The following is an 18,918-nucleotide window of genomic DNA, read 5'->3' on the forward strand; positions in this document are numbered from 1 at the left end:
AACTAATTTTGTGGAATTACAACAAAAACATTTTGGTTGTGCTACATCCGATTTGTGGAATCTGCGTGCACTGTAACGTATTTGTCACAATCACAACAACAGCAGCAATTTTCCAGTACTTGTATGCAAAATTTGCAATAATTACAAACTTTGGGTTTTTTACACTAAATGTTGGGATTGTGACACTGCAACAACTTTTGTGATTATTACAAATAACACATTTTACACCAAATTAGGGTGTTTTGCTTGAACTATAATAAAATTTTTGCCAAGAAATTTGTATGGACCCATTAAAGAATGTTTTATATATGACAAAATTTATCACTACTAGACCAAAATTTGGAAGTCTGGTACTTTAGTAATAGATCAATAATAGATTAGGTCGGGAGTATCACGAATTTTCAAAAAAAAAAAAAACAAACCAAAAAATTATAAATTTGGTGGATTGTATATATATTTCAGCATTTTGAAAGAAAACTGAGGGTAATATGAAAACATTTGTAAATGAAAAAAAAAAGCCTATTGTTGTGGGTGGGTGGGTGGGTGGGGGGCTGGGGTTGTGGTTGTGGGTGGAGGCTGGTGGCAGGGTGTTATCAGGTTAATATTTTACTGAGAGTGATTTTAATATATGATTTTGAATCAATAGTTGAGGGGAAAAAGGCTTTTGAGGTTCCTTGAAAGAAAAGTAAGGAGGGAGGACAGACAGAGAGACATGAGAGACACTGGACATAATGAGCAAGCACCCAACAGAGAAAGCACACTCAGCTCCCTGTAACCTTCTAACATTCATACCGTGGCGGACACTGCAACTGTGCGTGTGTGTGTGTGTGTGTGTGTCCTTGCCACGATGCATAGAGACCATACAGATAGTGATTTATTCAGATAGTTGTTTGGCATTTTGAGTTTACATCTCCCAGAAAGCAGCAGGCTGCTGCAGCATGAATTCAGCATGCTGCATTAAGAGCTTTGCTCCCTTCAGGCAACAGGAATTCTGGGTTATTTCTACCCTGGTGTATCTGGCACAGTTTTGGTTATCTGTGCTCAACGGGCCAATGACAGCACAGCTGCTCCACGGCTCATTGGCTGCCACGAGGTAATGGGTAATGGGTTAAGCCTGATTGGTGACTTTCTGAGAGGACACACCTCTCTCTCTCTCTCTCTTTTTTTTCTGAGCTTGGATCCAATTTGCATATTTATCCAGTTTCACTGTTGGATAGAAGATTTCTAACCTAATTTTTTTGGAGCATTTTTGGGCCCCAAACGACAAAGACATGATATCACCAAATGTAGGAAAGGCCTCTCAGCTGGTGCAGAGTTGCTCTTCAAACTCTTAATTCAACATGGGAATAATTATTAAAAGACAATTTGATCACTTCAAAATAAACTTTATACCCACGCAGAGTCTTAATGCTTCCCGCTGTACTTTGGTGTAATCAGAAAATAATGTAATTTCTGACTGGATAAGTCAAGACGTATGTCAAACAGTGGTGCTGCACCACAACACCACATCTCCCACTACACTGCTGGGTTGCTGGGCAAAATTTAGAACAGGCCTGCCTCCATACAGGAGTGGCTTGGTGGATGGTAAATGTGTGTGACGTCTTAGCCGGCGTGTTTCTCTAACCCCCCTGTGTATCGCGTGTCTAGACCTCACCAGCACTACTTCTGGAAGGGCCATGTGACCCAGAGGAGCAGTCACAGGACTTCAACATCCACACATCAGGCCCCCTTTTTTTCCCTTCCTTCTTCGATCAATTCTTCCCCTTTATTCCAGCCTATAATCAGAAAGGCTCAAATAAGTGAAACTGAGGGAAAGTGACAGAAGTGGAACCCAGCGCCAACGAAACATGGCCGCATCAAAGCCAGGTTCAACCCTGCAAATGCCAGCTCGCCTTGGAATTTTTTTCCCCCATAATTTGTGTTAAACACAAGTCATAAGACTCGGTATCTGATTAGAGCAAACATTTTCTTTGAAAAATGTACGATAGATAAATAAATTAAATTAGACGGATATAAAAATCAATGAATTGACTTAAATTTTTATCTGGAAATATTTTCTTTTAATGTGAAAATGCTGTTTTTTTTTTAATTAAATGTCGTACATTTTAACGCAATATTCAAGATTTAATTTTCTGTTTAAGTAACTGTAACCATGGCATCATATTACACACTGGAAAAGTAATTTTGTATTCTATGTGTATATGCAATAATATATCCATGTTTGTATACTTATATTGCGATATTTTGTCATGAATATATGACTGTGGGTGTAGTGCATTTCAAATTCAAAATAAAGTCTGATTTAAAATAAAAAAATTTATGCTAATATTCAAAATTTGTTTGAATAAATTTTACTTAAAGAAATACATTAATTCGTAAAAAATGTCAATGAAAAGTCACAACTAAAATACACTATAAAAATTATATTTAAAAAAAATGCATGACATACGTAGATGCAGATAATGATAATCTGATTATATTGATAAAAAGCCTACTTTGGGGGGGGGGGGGGGGGGGGGGGGGGGTTTAGTTAAATTTACCTAATCAAATATTTAGCAATAAATTGAAATAATATCTCCTTGCATTTGACGTTGTTTTCCCTCTGACGCAGAAATTTAAAATACCTGCCGTAAAATGACACTTTATAACAAAGCGATTCACTGCAATACATCACACTGCAGCTGAAAGAAAAAAAGGTCCAGTTACGAAAAACAAAAAAATAATAAGTGAACTTTTGGTGACCAGGTTTTTGCTACTTACAAAAGTCCACTAAAACTTAATATCACCTCCATCCAGAGACAGAAACATGAGCACTGAGCCATAAAGACTTCTGATGGAAACCTAAGCAGCCGGCACACTCAGGAAACAAATAAAACATCTTTATGAGCGGGATTTTATGATCTTAATGGGCACAGTCCCGGTCCAGTGGCCTCTAAGTGCTCCGCTGGACAGGTCTGTGTTTCAGAGGCGACTTCAAACACCGGCTACTGTCTATACAGCCGCACAAAACTCTGCACAACTTAGTGTTTTCATTACGCTGGGCTGCTGCATAATTAAAACAACACTTTCTCTGCCCGTGAAATTTCAACAAATTCCCATTAGCTGTGGCTAATGCACATTTTGCACATTAAGACACAAAGTATGAAACTAATTGATACACAACAAACACTGTATGAAGGAGTCGTATGGTTTGTGTAATAAGAGATAAAGTGAAGAAAACTAGTTCTGTAAGTTTTCTTTGTTTTGGTTTTTTTTATTTGTTGGTTTGTTTTTGCAATTTTCATCACTTTTCTTTTAAAGTGGGATAATTACACTGTAAAAACTGTATTTAAAAATTATGAAAAGGTCTGTTAATGAGGTGATATAACATCACGTTCCAGCACAAATTAACACATTTGAAGCATTTTCTATACGGGAGAGTTGTTTCATTGACCTTTTTTTTTTTCTTACTTATTTTTCTCTCATTCAAAGATACTGTTTCTTGTTTCAAGAAAATGTTGTAATCAAGGGGATTATCTCAGCACCACAGGCAGGTTTGTGGGAAAATACATTTTGCAGATTGAATAAGAGATAAAACAACTGGTTAAAGTGGATGCTTTTGGCAGAGCTCTATGTCATATGTGCTAAAAAGGTTTTTTTTCAATTACTTAAAAGTGAGATTTATGATTATTTATTTGCTGAAATAAATCAGAAATATTTACATACATTTTTTTTTTTTATCTCCCATCTTTTAAATCTAATCTAGAAAAAATTAGCTGATTCAACATTTGGTCCAAAACTGCCTTTATTTTATAACTGAATACTTTTATTTGTCTGGGCTATTTTTAGACACAGTCTTTTCTTAATGACAGTAAAACAGAGGGAAACTTTGGGTGAGGCAGCGGGTCTTTTTTATTTGTTCCCTCAGAGTTCATCAGTCTCTTTGAAGCAGGACGGGACAGGTTATCTGTGACCTTGTCCCCTTTGTTAAACAGACAATGCAGCCTTGTTGGGCCATTAGTTTCTCTTTGTAGGTGCTCGTCTAGGTGTGATATCCACCCTGTCACTGCTGATACCGCAAAGGCAACCTTAGGAATGTACTACAGGGACAAAGAAAGAACTTCTGAGACAAAAAAAAAATACCCTGAGGAGATTTACAACATTCCTTCCCAGTCAAAGTGGAATCTCCAGTAAAATGTAAATGATCTCAATTATATCTCTGATTCAACCTGAAGCTTTAATACCACAAAATAAGGAGGAACAGGAGCTTTGAGGAGCACTAATAACCGAAGAGCCTCTCGCCCGATTCATGAGAACGTAGTACTCCGCTCAAGTGGAGACCTCTCATTGGCGGAGAAGAGGAGCGCGCCGATTGGCTGAGCCGGTGACATATTCTGTGTCGACTCAGCGCTGGGACCTGTTACGCCAGATGCCCTCCTCTCGTCCCCTGCAATGTTTGCAGCCCCACGCACGCGATCCCTCGCTCCGCTTGGCTGCACCCTCTCATTGCATTACTTCTGCTATTCTAACTCCTCCATCAATTATGCACTAGAATAACTCAGGGCCCTGATGGAGCCAAGACATAAAAGGGGATCATCAGTGCGGGTTGCTCGCAGCGTCTGCCCGCGTGTTCCCGCCGCGCTGCTGCTGCCGCTGCCGCCGTGGCCAGTGATATGAGCACTAAGGTACCAACCCATATAGGGCAGCAGTGATGGCACACACCAACAGGGTCTGTGCATAAACAAGCACAGGGCAGGCTGTGCGATCATCATTGTGTTAGTAGGTCGATCAGAACTCAATGCAAAGAGGCCGCTCAGAAAAGTTTCTTTTACTTTATTTTTTGTTTATTTTTTCAGACGGAACCCACAAGAGACAAACCTGAAGAGGGAACTATTTGGTTGTCGCACTCGCATCTCAACCATGTGTTAAGAGAAAACTGGATGATTTTACTTTTTCCAAGAACAAGACCAATTTGAAAACAGGAACAAAAACTACAAATTAATCTCAGTGATTTGTGACTTGAGTAGAACCTCAAAAACTTTTGTCACCAGTTTCTGAAGTATTATTGGTTATTGATTATCAATCTAAAGGGTGGATAGTGTTTTGTAGTGGCCTGATTTTTACAAAATCTTGTTTTAAGAAGGCTTGTCGAAATTAATTTGGCCTTCATCCACTGCAGATTTTTTTGTAGATAAAAAAATATTTAACTTGTTTGTGGAAGTTTTTTAACAGTGCAAATCATTGCTCGCCCCAAAAATTCAACCTTTTTTTGTTTCCACAAATTTAGGACAATAGTTTAAATTTTCATCAATGCAAAACTGAACATTTATCCATCAATTGAGTCCTAAAAACACACATTTTTCTTCAAACAAGTGGAAAAATCTGCAAACGAAGAAGGAATATATCATCATGTTTCAAAACTGAGGTGAAAAGAAATTTCAAAAATTCTCCAGAAATGAGAATCTGCATCTTCAAAGACAAACAGGTCACTGCAGTAAAGAAAAAAGGAATCAAGAACGACACGATGCTGGAAAATATTTCAGATGAGCCGATCTGCATTTATAATGACTGAAACGTTGTTACTTCTCTTCCAGACTGTTTCACGTTTCAGGAAAATCAGACTTTCAGAACCCAGTGGCAGACGTAAAAGTGATTTCTTTCACAGACATGAATGACTTCAGAAGATTTTTGCAGTGGTTGAGTGTCAGATCAGAAAGATCAGAAACTGCTCAAGTGACATCCCAGGATTCGTAACCTACTTTTATTCCCTGAAACAAAATGGAGTCGAATTTGGAAAATGGCTGCCTGTGCTCCCCGCTCCGCCGCACACCACAGAGAAAAGGCGCAGAGGAGAGGTCTGCCACGTCTATGGAAAGTGTACAGATCTTGGCAGTCTGAGATTTCAATTAATGACCCTGCAACTCAAGTTGCGCGATGATAAAATACCAAAAACAATGTAATCGCAGTCATTCATCACCAATGAAGCACAGGCCAGGAAAGGATTTGAGAAAAAAAAAAAAAAAAAAAAAAAAGAAAACCCGACATAATGTCGACCCCTCTATTAAAGTCATGCCGGTCCTGACCTGGATTTCTCCTGGTTGCGTGTGAAGGTTTGTCCAGGCTCTATCGTGAGATCACAAACAGCTTTTTTAATATTTCATCAGTCCCAAAGCACCAAGTGTGCTGAAATCCAACAGGAGGAAACACTTTGAGTCTCCACGGACCAGAAGCGCCACACGAAAAAGGTCCTGCAAAGTCACACCAAGTTCATCAAACAACCGCTATTCACACGGATAAATAACATTTGTCTTTTCAATACTTTTCACCGCGGGAGTCGGAGAGGGGCAAAACAAGCTCAAACCTCTTCTCTGTTGTGGTCTGAAAAACACAGCTCCAGACCATCATCAGATAAACCCTCATACCAAAACCATTACACCAGACATCTGAACCCGAGAAACAAAAGCAATTAGACGGCAGCGGTGTCTCCCACAAAAGCATGTTTAGCTTCATCAGAGATGTTTTGCTTTTGTCTTTGTGGCTAAAAGGAAAAACTGTCTGTCGTACGCGCAGCTCCGAGAGCTTCATCACTCTGTGAATCACACATGATTCACGAAGAACTGACTGGAAAAGTCATTCGCTCACACATCAGCTTTGTCTAATTTCTTCCAAGATACACAGAAAGCTAGAAGTCAGCAGCCATTTAAAATCAGGAAATATCGCTCTGATGAGGAGGTGCACATACTTTCAGTTTCAGGCCTCCCTCCAAAGCCGCACTGACCCAAATATAGTTCCAGAAACATTTACTTGGAGGTTTGGCCCCCGCTGTCAAAATGATCACATTTGCTTTTTATCAAGCGTACATTTCAAGCCAATTTACATTTCAGCTGTAATCATACACGAGTCCGGTCTACTGATGTGCCAGTTTTCGCATTACCTCCGTTTGTCTAAAAGCAGAGGAGACAGCGAAGCCTCCCACGTCAGGAGATCCACATCAGGTAATAAAACTACTGACATCACAGCTGACGAGTCAAAGCTGCAGACGTTTCACCGACAAAAATTAAACCTGATAATCACCCAAAGAGAGTTATTCCCTCCCCGATCTCCCCCGTTTTTATTCAACTCATCCTTCAGAGAATAGAGGATAGCTGCACCTTTAACTTCTACACTGCAAAAAAAAAAATCTCCATCGTATCAAGTTATTTTGTCTGCTGTGACCCATAAAAGTGCAGAGGACAGAACATACCAGTGAAGCAATATTGTTTCAACCTGTTTCCAATACAAATCAGCTTGTTTCAAGAGTTTCCCAGTGAGACTGGACATCAGACGAGGACAAATGTTGCAGGAAAATATTGCGTCTTTGTAGAAAAGGTTGAAACAAGTGGATTTGTATTGGAATCAAGCTGAAATAACACTCCTGTACAAGAAGAAAAGTCATTAGGGGATCGATTAAACACAAAACCCTTCCTCCTCAAATGGAGTCTTTTACAGTGAACTCTTGAACAGAAAAACCTTCAGGTGCATGAGACAGGAGAAGCACACCTCTCTCTCTCTCTCTCTCTTTTTTCCTGGACTCCAGTTTACACCGCAGCTCTTGACAAACAATCTGAACCAATGCTTCACTATTTTATGGCGTTCAGAACAACACAAGAGCAGCCAGGATGGCCGAGCACCCGCCCCGCTCTCCTTGATGCTGCGTGATGCCCTGCAAACAGCAGCAGCCATGCCCGCTCTGTTAGCAGCTTAGTGGCTCTTTAGGAGCATTTTGGAAGCACTTTTCAGAAGCTTTACTGCAGTCATTAGGAGCTAAGGCTGATTAATGTGAATGGTCAGGCAGGGCCTGGCTTTCTGAGAGAAGAACAGAGAGGGGTGAAGGGTCCCACAGGAAGTGTTTTGTGTCTCCACACAAAGGGAGGGCTGACCTCTTAAGCCCCTTAGAGCCTCTTTGCTAATACCCTCACCGGTGCCTACAAAGACACAGGGGATGCCATTTCACCACTCACATTTAAACAGCAAACACACACAAAAAAAAAAAAGAAGAAAAAAAAGCCCCACCAAGATTAAAACAGCAGAAAAGTGAACCTCTGTGCAGCGGAGTGAGACTGAGATTAGGCCTGAAGAGTCCCCCGCTAATCCATTGACTGTCGCACATATCAAACAGAGGAGGCCAAACTCGCACTGTATCTGATTTGAGCACAAAGTCGCTTTTTGGCAACTGGTGAGTTATAAACGTTTTATAATCTTAAAGTAATTGAAAAGAAAATCCACTTCAGAAACATTATTCCAACCAGTTTCTAACACCAGTCAAACATTTTAATGCAATTTAACAATTTTTCCCTTAATCTATAGTGTGATTTTTCAAAATAAAACTGAGAATGAACTCTAGAATAAGAAAACAATTTCATTACTGTATTGAAAACAGCTTGAAATAATTGTTTTTCACTGGTTTTGTTTCCAGCTCAGGAAAGGATTGTGGGGCTGCCATCTGCTTTCTGTCTTCTTTAAGATCCTGAGACTCAGCTACAGAACATTCTTGAAACGAGACAACTTTCATCAAAAACTAGCTGAAACGATCACATTCAGCCTTCTTCCAGGGCACTGAAACTGAGACAATTCTTGAAACAGAAGGGTTTCTATCAGAAATTTGCAGAGAGGATCGTACTGCATGGTGGAATAAGCTGAATTTTCTAAATTCAGGGTTTTTTTTCTTAATTCAACAGCAGCGATTCATCTTATTCCGTCTTCTTTCAATCAGTTCAAGAAAATTCTTGAAAGCAGCTGACTTCAGCTGTAGTTCTGTTGAGGGAATCAAGCTGTTCCGGTCTTTTGTTCTCTTATTTTAGGAAATCAATTGTGATGAAAGATACAACCAGCAAAAGAAAGGAAAACGCACTGATTTGCAACAGTCACTGTGACCACAGTGTTTGTACTGCGCCAGAGCTGGAGAGAATTATTGCCGTAAACCAATAAACCTTCAACACTTATTAGTAACCTCTCGTCACTAGTTCCTGTCAATCACGCCCCGGCAGCCCGAGGACCCGGCCTTATTAGTCAGGGTGTAGAGGGAGGGCCGGGGCAGCCTCTGTCTGCAGGCAGGGTCGCAGAGAGCACCAGGAATGTTCCTCCCTGTGCTGAGAGCCGGGTATAGAAAGTCACAGTTTAATTGACCTGGAGGTTCAGTCTTTTAAGTACGTCCTGTAAGGTACAATCGAATGGTGGGAAACTGACATGAAATGAGAAAGTGAATATGGGATCTCATATCTAAGATGTGACACCCTTTCATTTCATGCGCTGAGAGACTAAAGTGCTGCGCGGAGGCTTAATGCTCCTGCACTTTGTAATAAAATGGAAGGTAAACCTCAGATAAGAAGCCTCTCATCCTCAGTTTATTGATAGTGTCTGAGGCCCCCAGTGCAGGAAATCACATTCAGTCAGCGCTCTTTGATGCCTTTTGAGACTGACACTTCCTCAGGGTGGAACCACTGGTTGTGACCCCACCCTGGGACTCCACGGCCTGGACACTGTTCCTCTGCCGTAGCCTCTGGCCTCTAATGCGGAAGTTTCTCTCTGTGCTGTCCCTCCTGTTACAATCCGCCTGCCCCACCTCAGATAACATATGCACACTCTCCAAAACCACCGCTCCCGTCTCCTCCTTGTCTCAGTCTGTCTCTGTGCTGGGCTAAAAGCCGGCTATGGGCCGCTGAGTACGAGCGGAACAATAGTGGCCTTTCAGGCAGTCTGTGCCGGGCGCTGGGAGAGGGCTGCAGTCCTGAGACCCAGTCAATATTTGGACGTGGTTGCCTTTTTGTGTCCGTTTTTAATCCAAGCGGAACCGAGCGGCAGGGAGCCGGGGGAAAAGGCTGAGAGGGGAAAGCGAGGGTAAACAGTGGGAACAATGCAAACGGGGGAAACTCACAATGCCACTGGGAAACTATCACAACATCAGCTCCCCACCAAGTGAAAAATGGAGCATTGTTTCTTTAAGTGGAGATTAAAAAGAGAGCAGTGTAAGAAAAGCAAATAGCGGAGGTTATTCTGCTATGAGAAGAAATATGCACAAGTGTCAAGTCATGGAGCTTTCTGAGGTATTACCTCAGCCAGAAATAATCAAGCATGTCCAGAAATTGAGAGGGAAAAGATCATTTGGATCATCAGAGAGAGTCAATCGCCACATTTAGACCAAACATGAAAAGATTGTTTGATTGCCTTATGGAGAAATATGTTGCATCTGCTGGGGAAAGCTTTGGATGGGCATTATCAGGGATTAAAGGAAACCCCTGGGGTGACAGTGCTCTCCCTGAATACTGGAATCCCTCTCTCCCCAGCTGTCAGGTCGTTAGTCCCACCCAATGAGCTTCTTTGATGACGAGGGGTATCAGTTTCCATGGCGTCTGAGACACAAACAGTTTGGGAGATTAGGGACGGAACTCGGCCCTGATTCTCCGTTGATCCCACCTATCAGCAACAAATAAACACCTTGGGCCACGACAACGGCGGCGTGCAGACCATATGGACCCGGGCGGGTTTTAATGAAGCAGCTAAATAGCTGGTGAGCGGGGAATTCACTAATAGCCCCTTGTCAGAGCAGCAGTAAATACCCCACTCATACACTTTATTCCATCATTTGGTTACCGACACAGACGGCGGAGCTGACAAGGAACATCTGTGGCTCATTTTTCTTACATGAGCGTTTCCACCACCAAACGCTGCAGCTTTTGTTTTCCAGGTTTTGATTTCTTGCCTTGATTGGAATGTTTTTGTCTTGGTGCCACTTTTCGTACAAAACCCGCTTAACACACGGTTTGTTAGTTGTGTCTAAGACTTTGTTAATGACTAATGAATCTGTTAATGAGGTTTACAGATCACACAAGGACATTTTTTTTTAATTCTTCTAATACATGTAATCTAGACGTAGATCCACTTTATAAAGCGTTTATAAGTTCTAAATAATGGCTTTATGCTTAATAGATTATTAATCAGTTATTAGTGAGGAAAGTGCACATTTAAATCCATTTATGAATCTTTACAACTTCCTAATAAGTCACTTTATAAAGGTTTTAGAAGTTGCAACTAATGTTAAATGATTAACAGCAGTTGCTAATGGCACTATAAACTCTGATCTAAAAGGCCATTATTATTTATTAACCATTTTAGTAATTGCTAATTGTGCCTTTATAATATGACCAGAGCTAAATTATAAAAGCAGTCTCACATGATCCTTCATTATTCATTTATAATATCTGAAAACTATCTGTATCTACAACTAACTTTGTATTTTGCTACATACACACAACTTTCTCTCTGTCTAATAAGCCAACAGATGTGAAATTATAAATGTTAGCAAGTCATTAATAAAGGCTTCTTCCAATACAATAATCCATCATGTCTGCAGTTGTGAATGTTAATAAGTTGTTAATATAAATGGGTTTTGGTCTGCAGCCGTGCAAGAAAGTAGGAGGTCAGACTGTTTCTCACAACCTGGCAACCCAGAAGTTCATCTGACAAACGGCTTCTTACAGAGCTATTATTAAATGATTTATTAACATCAGTAAAGTCATTAGTTACAACTTATAAACCCTGTATATTATCTGCGTTATCAGAAAGTGGAACCATGTACTTAGGACTGATAAACTTGTCTCTGTGTTGCGAAACAGGGAGTTGTAGTACGAACAACGAGCTACGCATCATCCTTCATCCCTCCTCCGTGAGAATATCTAACAGGAGTAAGACACAACTGTGTTTTGCCAAATACTCTTTACAGATTTGTGAATTTCCTACATTTATTATAACTAAATCTACAGCAGGAGTTTTCCCAGGCTTTCCAACCCTGCATAGGAACTATGTGCACAGCGTCCGCACGCCCACACACACAAATGGACTGTTGCTGAGACCGAACAATGCAAAAGATTTTACTGCGGCCTCCACACCAAGTGATAAATAACTAAATAGCACAATTATCTGAAGCTGTTTCAGTTCTTTTTTTGGGGGGATTTGGCATAAAAAAACAGGTAGGAGTCATAACATCAATTATGTCTCAGCAGTTTTTCCCCTAACAAGGCTCCAATACTGGAGTTTTATTTAATTTCATTAAGTAACTTTTACGAGCACAGTAACTCGTTGTCGGCTCAGAGCTTTTTAAACTCCAGGCAAGACTGAACCATCCTCAGGGCTGTAAATCCCTCCACCGCTCCCAGTCCTGCTCATCTGAGCCTAATCAGCACCAAGCATCAGAGCACGAAGATGCTGCCCTGAGATGAAAGCACAGCAAACATAAACGCATGTTTATCTAAATTACAAAAAGGCTCCTCTCTGCCCCTTTGAAACAATAGCAAAAACATGAAAATGTCATCGCATTTCCATTTTTCACGATTCACTTCCCATTTCAATTCCGGAGCTCCTGTAGGGGATTTCATGAATGGCTGAGTGTGGACTGCTGCTCTGGATACTATTTTTCCCCACTTTGGTCGGATATACAGCGCTGGCGGCAGAAGAGGGGGGTAAGAAAGCTCATCTGGAAGTTGGGACTGTACCGCAGCAGGTTCCCAGGGCTCCAATACTGAGTATGGTTACATTAAACAGCAGGGACCCAGGGCCCGCAGGCTTCTATGGAATACTGTTAGGTTCTGCTCTGGGTCAGGGGGCCCCCAGGCTTTGAGCACGTCCCTCCCTTACATTATACAGCCCAGGTCAGGTTTAGATTAAAGTCATGAATGAGAAAAGGAGACAGTCATTTAGAGTTACTCATTTATTTAGCCTCCTTTCTGCCAAGACAAAGCCCAGGCGGGGTGCCGTGCCGGGGCCGTCACCGGGCCCCATGGCCGGCGGTACTGCCCCGGTTTTGACCCTGACAACGGTCCCCTCTGTGCTGCTTAACCCGCGACTCGCCTGGTTACTACCGAGTGTGTGACCTCAGCATGTGTGGATCTCTCACAAGACCGAGCACCACGCTGCGTCTTGGCCGCTGCTGAAATACCCCTGTGTACCCCCTTATTGTCTGCCCCAGCGTGGGCCGAGGGGGGGTGGGGGGGGGGGGGGCAGAGAGGGTGGAGGGGGGCACTTGGATGGGGGAGCATGGCAACCAAGAAACCCGACTTGGGAACTGGGAACTGCTTGAAGGCCAAAAAGAAAAAAAAAACAAAAACAAAAAAACAACCTGCAGCCTTTGAGTGGGACAGAAAGCTGTTATCAGACTCAGATATCTGTCTGTTAGCAGAGCAGGAACTCCATCAGCCTTTCATGTCACCACCACAGCATTTGCATTTGTATCATTCACATCCTGTCAGGTCAAACTCTCCTACAGCAAGCTCTGCACACGTATGCCTCAGGGTCATTGCTATACCGCCACACGTCCGCAGCCTTGTTGTGTGTTTAGACTCTGAAGCCCAACAAACCAGTTTCTTGTCCCTGAGTAAACAGTGATATGAATTTCTTTTTTTGACTCACGCCGAAACTGTAGCCCGATAATACCAGTGAGCGAAATTACTGCAGTCCAATTGAAACAAAGTGACACACACTCATTATCTCATATGTGCTTAAGCACCAAGAGTGAGGCACTGAGTCACTCAGGGAGGTGCCCTGACAGACGCAGGAGGCAGCTTAAGGGGAGAAGTGTCACTTTAGTATCCACACCAGAAGAATCTGGGCTCATTCCCAAGAGTTTCTGGGAGAAAAGTTGTGATAATTAGAACCAGGAAGCAACCCAAAGTTTTTACGTGCAGGTTTCCACTCAAACCAACAACACAACAAAACACACTTTATCAGCAAATTAAATGCAAGTCAGTATGTCACTGAGATGCTCATAATAATAATAATAAACAACCTAAACTCGACACAACTTGGCACGAAATATCTCCAAACTCCCACTGGAGGAGTCTCCATTTGGCACAAGAACTACTCTGTCAATTCTAATCGATGGCAGCAGACTGGGAGCGACTCAGCTGTATTTGAACCCAGCATGGCTCGCGCTCAGCGGAGTACATTTCTCCCAGCAGCTCGTAACTACACTACATGTATTTCCCTTTCAACCTGGATGTGGAGCAAATACTGACCATGAATGCGTAATAGCGCGTAATGGTGCGTAATAGCGGAGAGCCCCGTGTGAAAACGTCTGGTTGTTCCACTGTTAAGCGGGATTTACGATGCAGAGTTGATTGTTGATAGAGAGATTATTAAACTGTAACCATCACGACAATTTATCAGTGAGAGAAACATGTAAAAGGCTGTCGACAGTAAACCAAGTGACAAACAGTCAATTTGTCAATCTTGTGTGAGCTGGAGAGAAGCTCGTGATGGTTGCAATCCAAAGAAAATGTAACTACATGATGTGCATTGTTACAAATTGATGTAAAACAGGTTGATTCTTAAACTCTACATATATAAAGTGCAGTTTAGGTTTTGCTTTTTATAAGTGGAACACTTTGATTTTTAGCTCTTTCAATGCTGCAAACTGAGCTCGGAGTGTTCAGGTTACACCCAGACACCCCGAGCTACTGCACCTTCAAACCGGGCAGCGTCAAGGGTGAAGTCCGCCGCCTTCAGCGGGCGGAGGGAGCGAGCGCCAGTGTGCCGGTGCGTCCCTGTGAGAAGAGCAGGCGGACGGGGTTACTTACTTGGGGTTGGTCCGGTTCCAGTAGACGGCGTAGCGGTCGGACACCACCTTGGAAGCCGGGTCCTGGCCGTACACACACATCCCAATGATGAGGATGAGGAAGAGGATCATTTCCACCTGCGGCATATTTGCTCTGGAACTCCGATGAAGCCAAATCGATTACAGTCCCTCCCGCTTCGGGTTTTAAAGGTTCTAATGGATGGTGGTGGTGAAATGCTGTGATGTGAGGGGATGAGAGTCCACTTAGTCCCGGCACAGATGTATCTCCTTCCTCACTGTTTATAATAATAAAAAAAAACTAAATTCTCTTCTTTTAAAACAGCGTTTTCTTGCTCAGCCCGCGTTTTCACACTCAGATCGTTCACTCTTCACGCGCTTTAATAGAGACAGTTCTTCTGAAACTAGTGAACAGACAGTGAAAATCCACAATTATTCTGCCCGCACCACGAACAGTCTCCCTCCGGCTCAACTCTGCTCCGCGCAGCGAACAGTTTCTCCAACTCGCAACTGAATTTCCCAGAAGAGGAGGCAGAGAAATCAGAGAAATAAATGTTCCACAACACAGAGATGAAGAGAGCAGAGAAACAGTCCCCGCGCGCTCGGGCTCTCCGCTCCTGATCAGCGTGGATCACCAAGGAGCCGAAAAGAAGAAGAGTCAAACCCGCAGCTTCGGCTCCGTCTGAACCCGCTGCTGCCCTGCCGAATAACAACGCACGCACTTGATCAAACCTCTCCGCAGCGCGTACACGCACACGACGTCCAGGTTAAATGACGAGCGGCTCCGCCACATAACCGAGAGCGCACGAGAAGCGGTGTTACCAATCTGGAAGAACCAAACCAAGTCAGCAGCGCTGTGGCTCCTGCGGCCATGCTCTCCCGGACCAACCCCCCCTCCTCCAACTCCTCCACCCCCCCCCCCCCAATCCCTCTCTCTCCCCCTCTTTCTCTCTCTCCCTCCTCCCTCCTACTGTGCCAGCCGGGGCACACTGTAAAAAGTGTTCGTCTTTGCGCTTGAGGCGTTCGGTCTCAAAAACTGTTGAATCACGTGCAGCTCGTTTTCTCAAATGAAGAAAACTGATGAATGGATTCACCAGCTCCGCTTTAGATCCGGTTTATGGTAAATGCATTTCACATGTGTCAGAAAATCACCTCAAAGTGGATCAGTCCGCTTCGGAAAAGACATTCAAATGTCTGCAATTCAGGCAGAAAACGTCGGATTTGTTGCGTGCACGGCGAGTGATGTCACTCTCAACTTTCTCCAGACGGGATTTTTAGCGCAGCCGCTGCTTGTTGTGACCGCGGATATTTCTTGCAGTGTACAGTTTCACGGTTGCGCACAGTCTCATTGGCTCGGATTTTGAATGACGGGCGTCTCGCTTACAAAAACAACATCCCTCCTCCTGGGGGGTATCTGTGCTTCCCAGGGCCGGCAGACAGATCCCAGATCATTTCATAAACATGCTGCAAAATAAGTCCCCTCCCCTTTTTCACTGTCTCAACATTATTTCAGTAAAAATCTGTCCGAGTTTGACTTTCTCACGTTTGTCCTTTAAAGTTGCTTTGCTTCAACTGCGCCATAACCAAAGTTGAGCTGTTTCCAATGCTAGTTTTATGACTTTATTGTCAGCAGTTTCATTAGTCTCCCATTGTTCTCTCGTGCGTCAAACAAGCTTCAACTGGTTTCAATACAGTGTACGTGCACGACTGCCCTGAAAACCAGCGTGTATGATAAGTATCTCAGCTGGCAGAGTTTTCACTTGTTTTGGGGAATACATTATTTCCATGCATGACTCAAAAACAGCCGCACATCTCTACTGTCAGCACATTTTATTCTCAGCATCTTTATTGGCCACACATTCATCTAGCAGACATTATAAAACTTCAAGTCTCCCGCAGGTTTTCAGGGCTGTGGATCTGCAGTGAGCTGTGCAGCTGCTTGGGTTCATGACTCACTGCGCCACGTAGTGGTGGTGATGGGAAAACCACCACAAGTTGCCTGATGCTCCATGGTGAGTCTTTTTCGCATGGATTTAATACTGTGCTCAATAAAGAGGAGGCAGTTTTAACTGTTCATCTCCTGGATGGTAAAAAAAACCAAAATTGGATTATAAAGTATTTACACTGCATGAATATCACCAGGTGGAAAGCAGAGTCCATTAGTGAGTGAGTGCAGAGACACATGAGCTCAGACTAATCCTCCTCATAACAACAGTACCACCGAGGAAGCTGGTCTGGGCTTAACAGGAGGATTGTAAACTTTATTGAGACACTGAACAGTCTCCTCAAAACGGAGGCTCCTGTTCACAAACAGCCTGATTTATTCCACCCGAACAGGCTCCATGAACTCCATCTAGCCCGGTTCAGAGTTTCCCCTCCATCTGTTTGGCCCCTGGTACCCCCAGTGTGTACACTTACTTTAAAGCTGTTGGGCCTCTCAGAGCACAAAATGAAATAGCCTTTATAAACGCGACAGTTAAAGGGACGAGTAGGAATACTTTTTTTTTTTTCATTTTACCGGGACACAAGCCCTGGGGTGAGCACCTGCGAAATGAAGTGAAATAGAAAAGGCCATCGGGTTGATATCACATCAAGGGCTCTATACATATCACATCAAATGCTTTATTGGCTGTGACTGAGCGGCACAGTGGCCGAGAGCTCCACAGAGTGAGATAACTGCAGCAGGTTTGTATCCACCGAGGACCTTTATAGATCAAATGCGCATGTTATCTCAACATATGTGCAGCTGTTGCACGTTCAGCTGCTAGATGTGTCACTAACTTTGCCTGTAGTTTGGTGCTGTGCATATAGCTGAATTGAGTTGTCTACAATTACAGCTTAGGAGTGTTTCATAAGGCTGAACCAGAAAATCAGGTTTTACTGTGAAAGCATGAACAAACTGAACCAGCGGTAAACAGTGTCATTAATCCAGATTAGAGCTGCTGAGATCAGGATACATCAAGTCTGGTTCATGACTTTCAAACAAAAGGCCTTGAACATGAAGCACAGATAAAAAAAAAAAATAAAAAAAAAGCAAGCTATATGGATAAAACTGTGATGTTTCCAGCCACAGAGCAGCACGACACAACAACAGAAGTTCACAAAAACCCCTGTGAAGTGTTAGTGCATCCTGTAAACCAACAGTGACCTCATGCTTTTGACACAAGTAGAGATAAAAAAAAAAAAAAAACACTGGTCGCCTCTGTTTGCTCAGTGTGTCTGTAATCTTCCCCCCGTCGGCTCAAGTCCTGCATGAGGAGTGAGTTTTCTCACAGAACAGCTGCTCAAAATGAATGAAAGTGTGAATGCAGACGCAACGTGACATTAACCGGCTTTGACACATGAAATACAACCACAGTCTAGTGATGTATTTTATAGCAAGAAAATAAGTAAGATAGTGTTGTTGGGGTTTTTTTTAACCCGAGTGTATTAGGCTACTTTGTCAGCCTCCATATGACGGTTGTACTTCAGAGCGGCTGTTCACCCTTCATATTTGAAGTAATACGATTTCAGGGTGCCTGTTTCTTTAAATGTATTAAAGTGACAGGTTTTAATTACGCAACAGAAAGGTAAAATAGGAACCTTTATGTAGGAACCCTCTTCAGTCTGACAGATTGACTGTAAAACTGGCTAATCCTGAGGTGAAGTTAAGCCTGAAAACAAACCTGACCAGCGCTAGGCTAGTCTGATAACTTAAATCAGGCTTATTTAATCCTCCTGTATGAAATAAAGTTTCCTGAAAATGAGCTTGAAGCTTTAGTGATGTAAGTCGCTTTGGACGAAAGCATCTGCTAAATGAAGCAAATGTAATGTAACACAAAGTAAAATAAGCCTGACTTACTGAAATAAACCTGCACAGGTAATCAGGTTTTATGAAACCCTTCTCTGTACTTTTGACTGTCCTTTGCATCTAAAAAAAAAAAAACACGTAAATCAAACTCGACAGCATTGCATTCATCTTCCAGGGGTCCTTTTTTTACAGTAAAAAAAAACCCCACAAGCTGTTCGGGTGTCGAGGTGAGGTCACTGCATGTGTACGTGGATGCACATGTCCGTATGTCCTGTAATTGCAGTATATAGGCTACAACCCTGCAGGTCTGAGTGTTTTTGCGTTCTTTTGTGCACGTGTGTGTGTGTTTATGTGTGAACATCAGGCTGATCATCCACCTCACACAGGCAGACTAATCCATGAGCTATAATCACCTCATCTCAGCAGCTAAAGTGCCTGTCCTACTTCATTTATGCCTGATGTATGTCTGTGTCCCCCAAGACAATGGAGTCATTATGAATTAGGGTCAGTGGGGCTGCCAGCACAACACACAGTGGTGCATTTTAAT

At 42.7% G+C, this 18,918-nt stretch overlaps 1 protein-coding gene across 1 annotated transcript in view; it reads right to left on the reverse strand.

The window, feature by feature from the left end:
* The window catches only part of LOC130186327 (ephrin-A5b-like), an 81,816-nt gene extending 66,349 nt beyond the window's left edge, over positions 1-15,467 (reverse strand). Inside the window, exon 1 of the mRNA XM_056403371.1 lies at positions 14,586-15,467. Within this exon, the coding sequence (XP_056259346.1) occupies positions 14,586-14,710 (125 nt within the window). The 5' untranslated portion in view covers positions 14,711-15,467. The remainder of the gene's footprint in view (positions 1-14,585) is intronic.
* Positions 15,468-18,918: the final 3,451 nt, after the last annotated feature.

Source organism: Seriola aureovittata, chromosome 18 (genome assembly GCF_021018895.1).
Source record: "Seriola aureovittata isolate HTS-2021-v1 ecotype China chromosome 18, ASM2101889v1, whole genome shotgun sequence".
Classification (NCBI taxonomy): domain Eukaryota; kingdom Metazoa; phylum Chordata; class Actinopteri; order Carangiformes; family Carangidae; genus Seriola; species Seriola aureovittata.